The sequence below is a fragment of the Myotis yumanensis genome, unplaced genomic scaffold (genome assembly GCF_028538775.1).
Source record: "Myotis yumanensis isolate MYYU_CA2020_CCGP unplaced genomic scaffold, mMyoYum1.0.hap1 SCAF_1, whole genome shotgun sequence".
Classification (NCBI taxonomy): domain Eukaryota; kingdom Metazoa; phylum Chordata; class Mammalia; order Chiroptera; family Vespertilionidae; genus Myotis; species Myotis yumanensis.
In genome coordinates this window covers 54,018,984-54,031,066 of record NW_027223752.1, presented here as the reverse complement: position 1 = coordinate 54,031,066, position 12,083 = coordinate 54,018,984, and the positions used below count along the sequence as shown (strand labels likewise).

General features: G+C 35.8%; 1 protein-coding gene across 3 annotated transcripts in view; it reads right to left on the bottom strand.

The window, feature by feature from the left end:
- The window catches only part of VPS13C (vacuolar protein sorting 13 homolog C), a 183,367-nt gene that overhangs the window by 46,415 nt on the left and 124,869 nt on the right, over positions 1-12,083 (bottom strand). For all 3 annotated transcript variants that reach the window (XR_011472254.1, XM_070421598.1, XM_070421608.1), the window contains 8 exons: positions 10,045-10,410; positions 9,560-9,646; positions 6,589-6,744; positions 6,153-6,417; positions 4,815-4,975; positions 3,249-3,370; positions 2,174-2,468; positions 79-468 (listed from right to left, as the gene is read on the bottom strand). Coding sequence is in view for 2 of the 3 variants with exons in the window: in XM_070421598.1 (XP_070277699.1) it covers positions 79-468; positions 2,174-2,468; positions 3,249-3,370; positions 4,815-4,975; positions 6,153-6,417; positions 6,589-6,744; positions 9,560-9,646; positions 10,045-10,410 (1,842 nt within the window). In the remaining variant the exon portion in view is untranslated. The remainder of the gene's footprint in view (positions 1-78; positions 469-2,173; positions 2,469-3,248; positions 3,371-4,814; positions 4,976-6,152; positions 6,418-6,588; positions 6,745-9,559; positions 9,647-10,044; positions 10,411-12,083) is intronic.

Sequence of the window (12,083 nt, the reverse complement as noted above, 5' to 3'; positions counted from 1 at the left end):
TGATTTTAGGAGGGGCTAACGACTCCCTAGTTTCCAAATAGGAACTTATTTTGACTTGTTATATCAACAAAAACACACCTTATTTTTACTAAAAATGTTCTTCTTCTTGAAAGAGAATAAAATAATATCCCTAAAATCAGCTGGATGTTTCACATGAATATCTTCTGAACGATATTGGAGAACCCGAGAAGTCTTGTTGATTAGCCAGTAGGGACTGAAGACAGATAGCACCATCCGAATGCCAATTCTTCTGACATGTATTGACAGGTCGACTGTCATCACTTCTGTGGAGTCAGAAGAAAAACACACAAGAAAGAATTCCGGAAGTGTATCACGTATACGGAAATGTCCACTCCAGTTTTTGCCCTGATATTTCACCAGAACTAATTCCATTATTTCTCCACTTATTCTTGAATGTAGAACATCAGCAGCACTGCCTTCTGCTAGCTCATGAGTTTCTGCTGTTCCCTAAAAACAAACAAAGACTGATTTTGCTTAGTGATTTTTTAAACTTCTGCAAAAACAACATTGTATTTGATACAAATGCTAAGTATCCTACCAGATTAATTGACAAGTTCTCAATAAAGTAATATATTATGCATATCCACTAATCATTAAGGACTAAAAAGAAAATACTAAATCATAACCAAAGGCAGAAAATGTCTTTTGGCCATAAGTTTTAAAAAAAAGTCAGATCTTTGACAAGAATCATAGGCTGGATATAGGAGCCCTGGCTGTTGTCCATTAAAAGCTATGTCATTAGATAAGCCATTTAAATGACTGAGATTCAGCTTCATCCTCCATTTACATACTATGCCTAATAGTTTCCACATAAATAGACAAAGAAAAGTTATATCAAACTATTCTGACAAGCTATCTAAGTAAGGTAGGATTTTTTTAAATGAATAACAACATAATAAGTTAGGCATTTTTACTGAAGGCTTCTCTAGTATAAATACTATTTAGTTCATTTAATTAATTTTAGTCTTCACAAATCAGGTTTGGCTAATTGTCAGATAAAGAAAATAAATAATTTAGGTTCCAAACACTTTCCAGACTTGTGTATGTTAAAATGTGTGACATACAGAAATTTAAAAATATTTATAATACTTCATTACTAGAAAATGTTCCCAATTATTTAACATGGACAGTAATTATTTTTAAGTTCAACAGAAAATGGGAACAAATAATCACATTAACCTTAAAATTAACTTTAGAATTAAGATAAAATATTTTCTCACTTGCTTTTTTCTGTCCTTCAGATAATAGATTTTTACTTAATTACAGTCAATAACTTAACTAATAATGGACAAACATGTAAATTGATCTTACCTTCACTACACTAACCAGCCAATCAGGAGAGTATGCAAATTAACCTAACAAAGATGGTGGTTACTTTGCATACGTAGGCTCCAAGCGGTGAGGCGAAGCCTGACGCCCCGGAGGCCAGAGCAGCGACGGCCCCTGGGCCAGTGGCGCAGCGAAACCTCACGGCTCCAGGGCCGGCTCCAGCTGGAGCTTGGCCAGAGAGAAGGCCTGGGTGCCGGGTGCCGGAGGAAAACCGGTGCCAGCAGCCAGGGGAAAGGAAGGCCTATTGCACGAATCTCTTCGTGCAACAGGCCTCTAGTTATTATAATAATTGTGGACGGTGTCAGATAGGAATTAGACTTATTGGGGCAATCACTTAATAAATGTCTAATCACTATGTTGTTTACCTAGAACTAATAAAATATTGCATGTCAATGTAATTTAAAAATAAAAAATTATAAAAATAGATAGATTATTATGGTTCTTAATTTATGACAGATGCAGCAGAGTTAGATGATAGGGAACAAGGAGGCAAACTGCCTCTGTTCAAATTCCAGCTCTACAATTTATTAGCTGTAGGATCTTGGGCCTGTCACTCACCCCCACTGTGACTCAGTTTCCTCACCTGAAAAATGGGCCTGATAAGAGTACCTACTTCAGGAGGTTATAATGTATTAATACATCTACAACACACAGCATGGTGGCTGGCACCAAATAATGCTATTCTAGTTTTTGCTGTTATTAATATTATTAATGCATTATAAATATGCTATGTAAAACACTAACCTCAACTAAAAATATTATTAAAAAAACTAGAATTCACTCCGTGCAATAATAAAAATCAAACAAAATGCAAGCAACATACCTCAAGTAAATATTTTAGGGAATATGGGAGAAGATTCCGCAAAGTGAGGGTAGGGTACAGATGAATAATGTAAGCTGGGTCCCAGTCTTCCCCATGTGTACAGATATAGCTTAATTCATCAGGCAGAGCAACTGTATTGACGATGAGAGGTAAGAAGTTGACTTCTACTGATGGACACTGCAGCATGCATCTCACTTCCCTGCTCCTGTGAAGTTCTTCCTTCCAGGAAATGTAAGTGGTGGATTCTCTGTATTGATTCTCTAAGACACCAGCTGGTTGAATAAATAATTGACATCTACAGGAAAAAAAAGCAGGGTGGAGAAAAAAAGTTTTTATTGAGAATGTAAGAAAAAGAATCTCGTTAAATCTCCTTATTAACTCTACAAGGTAAGCACTATTATCCCTATTTTTACAAGTGAGAAAACCAAAGCTAAGAAAGATTAAAGAAACTTGCCCAGTCACAATGCTAGCAGATGGAGGAATGTTCTGGGGGAAAAAAACACTCTGTAAACAATTTTTTTTAATCCTCACCCGAGTATATTTTTTCCATTGATTTCTAGAGAGAGTGGATGGGAGGGGAAAAAGGGGAGAGATAGAGATAGAGACAGAGATAGAGAGAGAGAAACATCAATGTGACAGACTCATCACTTGGTTGCCTACCACATGCAACCCAGATTGAGGGCAGGGTGCAAACCCCCAAACCAGGTGTGTGCCCTTGACCAGGAATCAAAAACGTGATGGTCTCCTGGCCGACACTCTAACCACTGAGCCTACTGGCCGGGTAACAATGATAATTTTTTTAAAGTCATTTCAAATAAAAAGACAATCTAATAAAAATAGGTCTAAGAAGATTCTAAAACATCAAATATAAAATAAATTTTCATCTGGTAAATTCAATGATACTATAAATGTATATCTCTGTAACTCCATATATGTCTAAAGGTTACTTTTACAGATCTTTAGATAATAAAACTATAAGGTCATCTTTTCTAAAATATAAGTCCCCAATTCTTAGATTTAAAAAAATATACATTATGAACCTTTAAAAGCTTAATATATTCAAGAAAGTACCTACCTATATGAATCTAAAGGAACATGGAACTCCTCTTCAGGTCTTGCTACTCCAATGCGCTCCAATAACTTAACATTTTTAACAGATTTATAGATAATGAATGCAATAGAGAAATGGTTTTTAATCTGTTGGATAAAAAAGACAAACACTGTTTAAAAAGATGCAGAAGTTCAAAAGAAAAATGTGAACTGCACACAATTATTTTTACATATAAAGTTTCAAGGCCAATATTAGAAGACATTTTTATTGGTAATTGGAAATTTTTAGAACACTTAAGTGCTATATATATGAAAGGATGTTTAAGTGGTAGTTAAAAATTATTAGGGTAGTCCATACTCTACTACATGCTGATGTTTATTTTTTTAAATATTTTTTTATTGATTTCAGAGAGGAAGGGAGAGGGAGAGAAAGAGACAGAAACATCAGTGATGGCAATCATTGATCAGTCACTTCCTGCATGCTCCCTACCAGGAATGGAGCCTGCAACCCAGGCATGTGCCCTGACTGCAAATGAAACTGTGACCTCCTGGCTCATAGGTTGACACTCAACCACTGAACCATGCAGGCCTGGCAATACTGATGTCTATTGTTAGTGTATAATGTTATCATTCAAATACATATTAATCTGAAGATTTCAGGCATAATACTTTTTCCATTAAAACCTTTTCTCAATGCACTACATGATTATATTGAAAAGGATAGAAAAGGAATTATGAGAAAAAAGTAGTACAACTCTCTTTTCTTTACTACAATGTGATTTAGGCTTGAACTAACAGCAAACTGAGAGCTAACAATAGCCCAAATTTGAAATCATTTCCTTTTTATCTGATGTTATAGGTAGGAAGACATTCTTTTGCTGACCATATACTAAAATCTGCAATAATGCACAGAAAAGAAAAAAATGGATAAAGCCTTAAAGGTATAAAAGAAAACAATCATATAGAGTAAGATGTTAAAATTTAGGGGTAGGAATCTGGGTAGAACATTCCAATATTCCTTCACACATACTTGAAAAATTCAATCCCAACTGATATACAAACAGAATGAAATGTTACCCTATTTAACAGACAAATTATATAAAATTGCTCAGTTCTGAATCTTTAAAGAATAGACAAAAAGCTTCATTAAAATTAAGCCCAGGAGGAAAGAAAAATGGGCTTTAAATTAGCAAATTTGTCTTGATCAGACATTTAAAATAAAGAATATTACAAAAGCAAATTGGGTAGGAAATAGTAGCTAGTTCAATCTGTTATTTATTTCTAAACTAGAGGCCCGGTACATGAAATTCATGCATGGGTAGGGTCCCTAGGCCTGGCCAGTAATCAGGGCCTTCCAACTGCTGGCAGGGGCCTTCCTTTGTTCCATGCTGCCCCCTGGTGGTCAGCACATGTCATAGAGAGCAATCGAACTCTTGGTGGAATTCTGAGGGGACACTTTGCATATTAGCCTTTTATATATATAGATAATCAGTAATAACTTAATGAAGTTTTACTATATTCCTATATTCACCCAAATGATTTAATATTAATCGATATACTTAAAGGGACACAGTTCAGTTTAATACATTACCTGAAGAGGAGAGCGAAGGGTGATCACTTTATTCCCTTCAGTTGCATCAATTTGTACCAAGACTGAATCAGAATGACTGGCATTGGGATTCCGTACATTGTACAACTGCCGACCAGGTCTGGCAATAGGGACTTTTGCAACTTCTGTATATCCATGAGGTACTAATTCAAGCATAAGTGAAAAGCATCCAAGTTATTAATTTAATTTTATTTCTCCTGGAATAATCATCAGTGTCTAAAAGTAACGACAAGTGTTCTCCTTCATGCCCATAAATAACTACACAATATGCTTGCCTAAGACATAGGAACTAACAAAGAAAGAAAATGAGCTATTATTATAATATTTAGGACCCAAAATAATTTCTTTTGGGGTTTTAAATATATTGAAATAAACTAACATTGTGGTGTTTAGAAATTCTTTATTGCCTCAGGTGTGGCATGCAACATTTTGGAAGGAAAACAAAGAATTGATCAAGAAGACATGAATTGAAGCAAATGATGGAAAGTAATATTTTATTTAACACTGATCAACTCACAATAAAATTATATAGAAAATACATGTTTGAATACTTTTAATTGCTGGGCAGTAAAATGTTTTCTTTAAAAAATAAAAAAAAAAAGTAACAAAATCCAATTTGTTCCATATCCCCTCAACCACATAGGAACTTTTGCTTGTGATGGTAATAACTACTGTCAATATTTTAGGACTTCTGAATATAATTACTTTTCTCTCCTCATTGAACTCCCATCCTTACTGAAACATATCACATACTGTATTGTTTAAAAACAAAGAATTAATCTAGTTTCTAAGGTAATTCTTAAATTAATTAAGTTTAATTTTCTCAAGTTTAAAGGAAGAAAAAAGAGACAAATGTCTATCAAATATCTGTTTCAAGCCTTTAGAAATGTCATCTCCAAAGGCATCTTCAACAAAATATTTTTTCCATATTTTGTCAAAAATAAACTGATACCAATATTCCAAAGATGCCCTTAATATATGATCTCACTTATATGTGGAATCTAATGAACAAAATAAACAGATGAACAAAATGAAAAACAGAGGCATGGACAGATGGAACAGACAGACAGCTTTTAGACGGGGAGGAGGGGCGGTACTGGATGAAAGAAGGTGAAGGGATTACCCAAAGAACATATATGCATAGCCCATGGGCACAGGCAGTGTGGTGATGGCCTGAAGGAAGAGGGGGTGGGGGTTGAGTGGAGGTGGGCAAAGCTGGGGGATGGGGGGAAGGGAAGCCAGGGAATGGGGAGATCTGTAAGTGTCAACAATAAAAAATAAAGTTATAAAATATAAATAAAACAAATAAATATAGCATACCAAAGGTCAGGGTGAAGAAGGAGCTTTCTTGGCGGCTCAATATAGACAGTTTCCCTTGACATGAAGGTTCCCTGCTGGCATATTCCAATTCCAAATTCTGACCAGCATGAACATCATAAATATCACTTTTCTCAGGGGAGCCCATTACTCTGAGATTATGATTGGGCTGCACCTTAGTGGGAACGCCTAAAGCATTTTTTATTGTAAAAGGAGGCTTGTCTTTTAAAGAGTAGTCAAAAGTAGAAGCAGTGCCTTCTGAAAAGCCCTGAAAAAGGAACACAACATGACAAAAATTTTGCAAGATGAAATTTTTTTAAAAAAATTATACTATCACTACACATTTTAGAAACGACTTTTGATTACAAACAAAAATAATCCATACATGTTTCAATTTTTTAATTCCATTTGATATATTCCAAGAAAGAATCAAACATACCTTTGCTAAATTATTGAAAACATTGAGACAACTTTTGGATATTGTTATATTCATTGTATCTCCTGAAGAAATATGAACTGCTGTTTGTGGCTCAGGAAGAAAAATAAAATCATCTCCGGGCATCAAACTTTTATCCTGGACTGGATTCTTCTTTACCTGTGAGGATAAATAACATTAACAAGTTTAAGTTACTAGTTGATTAATAATAAAATTAAAATATTCTCAATAGAGTTAATTTATCCTAAACTAATCACTTTATATTAAGAATCCCCTAGTCTCATTTTCAAAAATATTCAGTGCTTCACTTTTATTTAGCTGAGATCAGCATTCTTTCTCTCAGTGTGTAGTCAAGGGCATGGAGAAGTGTTTAGAACTATGCCATGAAAGCACTCAAAGTCAACTACAATACTTGTCTCTTGTGCACTCCCCATAGCAAGCTATAACCCAGTGTTGCCTGACTAACTGGTTGTTGATGAGCAATCTAAGATGAACCTTAAGTTTAAACTGATCCTTGCTGGAGTTAATATCGGGAATTCCTTCTATTGTTTTACCAGTAACACCTATAAATAAGTAATATGATAAGCTTTCAACCAGCCATCAGACTTTATCATAGCTTTTACTCTAATAACATTTCGAAAGCTTTGTAAAACATTCTTTGTTAGCCTGACTATTCCAGTAAGAAGTAGGTCATAAATATTACTTCTACTTTACTGAGAGGAAACGAGGACACAGGTTAAGTGGCTTCTTGTCTTTAAAATAAGAATCTGTTGCAAAAGGTAAGATTTCCTTCTTTTTTACAGCCAACTAGTATTCCATCATGTAAATGTGCCATGGCTTTTTTATTCACTCATCTACTGATGGGCACTTGGGCTGTTTCCAGATCTTGGCTAATAAAATTTGGCAACAGCATGGATGGACCTGGAGAATATTATTCTAAGTGAAATAAACCAGTCAGAGAATGACAAACACTATATGAGCTCACTTATATCTGAAATATAATAAACAAAATAATTTAACAAATGAAACAGAAACAGGAGCATAGATATGTATAACAGACTGACAGCTGTAAGAGGGGAGGAGGGTTAGGAGGACGGGTGAATAAAAAGGTGAAGGGATTAAGCAAAATACCCCAACACTAGATAGACAGACAGACAAATAGATAAACATCACACATAGACACAGACAACAGTATGGTGATAGCCAGAGGGAAAGAGGAATGGCGGGGGGGGAGGCTTAATAGGGTAGAGGGGAGATAATTGGGGACAGAAAGAGTCTTTACTTTGGGCGATGGGCGCACAAAGCAGTGTGCAGGTGATGTTTTACTGCATTGTAAACTTGAAACCTGCATGGTTTTGCTAAACAATGTCACTTCAATAAACTCAATAAAGAATAAAATAAAAACATAATCATGAACACAGACTACAGTGTGGTAATTGCTGGGGAAGAAGGTGAGGGGAAGGTGGAGGAGGGCATGGGGGGAATAAATGGTGATAGGCACAGACTTGGGATGGTGAACACATAATACAGTGTACAAATGATGTGTTGAGGAACTGTGCACCTGAAACCTGTACAATTTTGCTAACTAGTGTCATCCCAATAAATTCAATAAAAAGGAAAAAATAAAAATCCTATATAATAGCCAATACCGGTTTGGCTCAGTGGATGGAGCGTCGGCCTGCGGACTGGAAGGTCCCAGGTTCGATTCCGGTCAAGGGCATGTACCTGGGTTGCGGGCACGTCCCCAGTGGGAGATGTGCAGGAGACGGCTGATCGATGTTTCTCTCTCATCGATGTTTCTAACTCTCTATCTCTCTCCCTTCCTCTCTGTAAAAAATCAATAAAATATTAAAAAAAAAAAAATCCTATATAATAAAAGACTAATATGCAAATTGACCGAATGGCAGAACAACCGGTCGCTATGATGCGCACTGACCACCAGGGGGCAGTACTGCTAAGCCAGAAGCCAGGCTCATGGCTGGTGAGCTCAGTGGCAGTGGCAGGAGCCTCTCCCAAACTGCAAGAGGGTGCAGGCCAGGCTGATCCCCCCCCCCCCCCCCGCCCCCCAGTGCACGAATTTCATTCACCAGGCCTCTAGTAAATAAATAATTTTAAATGTAAATAAATAAATAATGAAATAAGAATTGCTTGAGTCCATTTCAGTGCCTCACACTTCAGTCAGACTGCCAGAAAGGTGTGTTGTGAAATTTGTTAAGGGTATATCGTTCATGTTCCTGTTAATCTAGAAAAATGCACTTTGATATCTAGGCATCTGAAGTGTTCTCAAGAAGCACCATTCAGAGATAACACAAAAGAATTGTGAACTAGCATAGCAGTTCTCAAATCATTGAGGATTCCAAAGAGCTTCATGTTATGTAGATTATATCTATCAATGTGTACTCTATTAGAAACTAAAGCTATGGCTCTCTGTCTTTTGGCTAAGATCAAGTGTAGAAACTAAAACAGAAAATTTTAAATATTCATTTAAAAATTACAATTACAAGTTAACATGAATAATATTTTAATAGAAAATAACTATTATAACTATATAGATGAAGGCCTGGAGGGTGGCAAAAGCTGGGTGGAGGGGGCAAAGGGAGGAAATAGGCGAAATCTGTAATACTCTCAACAATTAAAAAAAGTTTTTAATTTTAAAAATAATAAAGCTATATAGTGAAAAGAGGGACACTGACAAATTGCTTTAGTGTCTGCCCTAAGAGAAGCAGGTGGATTCTCATTCCTGCCTCTGCCTTCATTCTGTTGCAATATTGCTTAGTCTCTGGAAAACTCCATAGTATGCTCATGAGAGAATGAAAGACATCATCTGAATATTGCTATGAAGAGTTTTGACCTTTTTGGACTCCCTAATAGGGCTCAAGGATCTTAGACCACATCTTGAGAATTATTGCATTAAAATATGTACAGAAATATATATAGTGTCATTCTACACAAAGATATTTTATGTTTTCCTTACATCAAGCCTTAAATTCCATTGTCTCTTTCCCTCCACTCTCTCAATCAGTGGCTCCCAAACAGCATGGGTTTCATTGTAATAGTGAACCTGAAAAGGCACAGAATTATAATGAATCTTTCAACTTTAACTTCGTATTTCTATAATCAGAAGGAAAAAATATTAAATAATTAATGTTATATGTCAAAAGCCATTTTAACAAAGACACAAAGAATATATACAAAGAGGGTGCATTTTCCTTTACTCTATTTCCTTTACTCTAAATCTTTAAAAAAAGAAAGCAGAAAAATTTTTAAACAAATTATTTAGCAAAAGAATCTTTAAAAGATAATAACAAAGTAAATAATACCATACGTCAACAAATTAAACATTAGAATTCATATATATACTTGCTGTGGCCATACACAAACCAAAAATGCTCACATCTTAGTTTTGTAATTGTACTTTTGAAAAGTTGGTTGTGGAGATTCTAAATGATGTGGTCATACCTCTAGTGTCATGTCAGCAGAAGCAGCCATGAGGGAAGTCCAATTTTTTATATTTCCTGAAAATTTTGACTCCGCCAATAATAAAGGTACAGTTTGATGACCAAGTCCACATTCTAAGGTAACTTGAACTGACTCTACAGCAACAGCACAATTTTCCTCTATCAATGGCTGTTCAACACCTTTGAAATTTTCTGTTATTTCTGTTGCCATGTCAACACCAAGGAACCAAGAGTTATAATCACTAATAGATTTGACACCCCAAAGATTTCCTGTTTCCTTAGATGTATCTTTGAATTCATCTTCTTTTGTCTTTGGAGATAAAGCGGCCATGATTGTCATCACAGTATTAAGAATTATGGGTGAAATCTTTAAAAAAGAAAGCAGAAAAATATTTAGAATTAACTTTCCCAGATGAGAAGAATTAATACAAAATACAGAAGTTTAAAAGTAACTAATTAAAAATTTAAATATACTAAAGTCTTAACTAAAGAAAATAAGCGAGCACACACAAAATCATGTGTCAAGTTAATTAACCTCATAACAATAATTTCTGCTCTGATTACTCTGGAATTAAATAACTAATGTTATACATCAATTGTCAAAACCTAGTTACACTGATTAATTCAGAGTAAAATAGTGATATATAACGAGAAAAATGCAGAAGTGTAATTGAAGTTTTCATTTTCAACCAGCTGCATTAACTTAACCAATGTGTGTGATCCTCATCAAGATTTATACATGGTGCCCGGCCGGTGTTGCTCAGTGGTTAAGTGTCAACCTATGAACCAGGAGGTCATGGTTCAATTCCCGGTCAGGGCACATGCCCAGGGTTGCAGGCTTGAGGCAGCTGATCAATGATTCTCTCTCATCATTGATGTTTCTATCTCCCTCTCTCCTTCTCTGAAATGAATAAAAATCTATTTTTTAAAAGATTTATACATGGTTTTCATTTGTCTTATTGAAACAGGAAGCCAGAGAATCACTATAATACCCTTTCACTTACCCCAAGATTTGCAAATTTTACCTCTTACTATCTTTGAATAGTGCCGCTGCCCACCTGTTCATTTCTATCACTAAGCCTTAGTTCTACAATGATGTCTTCTATATCCAGTCAGCACCCTCTCAGCCCACCCTCCACACTTCCACCAGCATGACTTTTCTAAAACCCAAATCTGGACATGTCATTCCCATGCTTAAAATCTTCAACAGTTTCCCATAACTTTCAGAATAAAATTCAAACTCTCTTTGGTTTAGGACACAAAGTTCATTGTGACCAGCTATCTAATCCAGCGATTTTCAAGTGGTGTGCAGTTAGAATTTTTAAAACATGCAGTGCCTGACTGTTTAGTTAGGGGCACTGACCTCTTTTTCCTTAGATTGTCAAATAAAAAATGACAACAGTCAATACAACAATAGCCATCCAGTGTGAATAAATCAAAGTTATACCTATTTTTTGTCCGATTGGCAAAAAATAGATTTTTTGATGTGCTGCAGACGTTTAGTAATTAGTTTGTGTGCCATGAGGTGAAAATGGCTGAAAAGCACTGATCTAATCAATTGGCTGGTTTCCCAAAGTTTGAGCCCTACGGGGATAAACAAGTTAAATGGATTCTTTTATTGTTCATTCTCACAACCCTTACTTGTTTAATATGCTAAAGAGATGACTCATTTGCCAAAAGAAGGATCTAGTATACATTCCTCCCAACTTACCTGTCAACTGAATTCTTTTTTTTTTCATTACCTTATTAATGTCACCTATAATTAGTGCTCTCAATCCTACAATTCCATCACACCATTCTCTCCGGCCATATGGGCACATCTCTAAGTCCTTAAAGGATTTTTCACACCTCTGCCTTTGTGAATATTGTCAGTTCTGTATGGATAACCCCTCCTGTCTCTCTCCATCTAACCTCCCTCAGATTTTCAAAGTTCAGTTGAAGTAGCCCCACATGCAGAGAGCTTTCCAGAAGTCCTGGTCTGAGTCAGAGGACCCCTGACTGTGCTCCCACAGCACCTAGTGCATGCCTCTAGCACTGAAA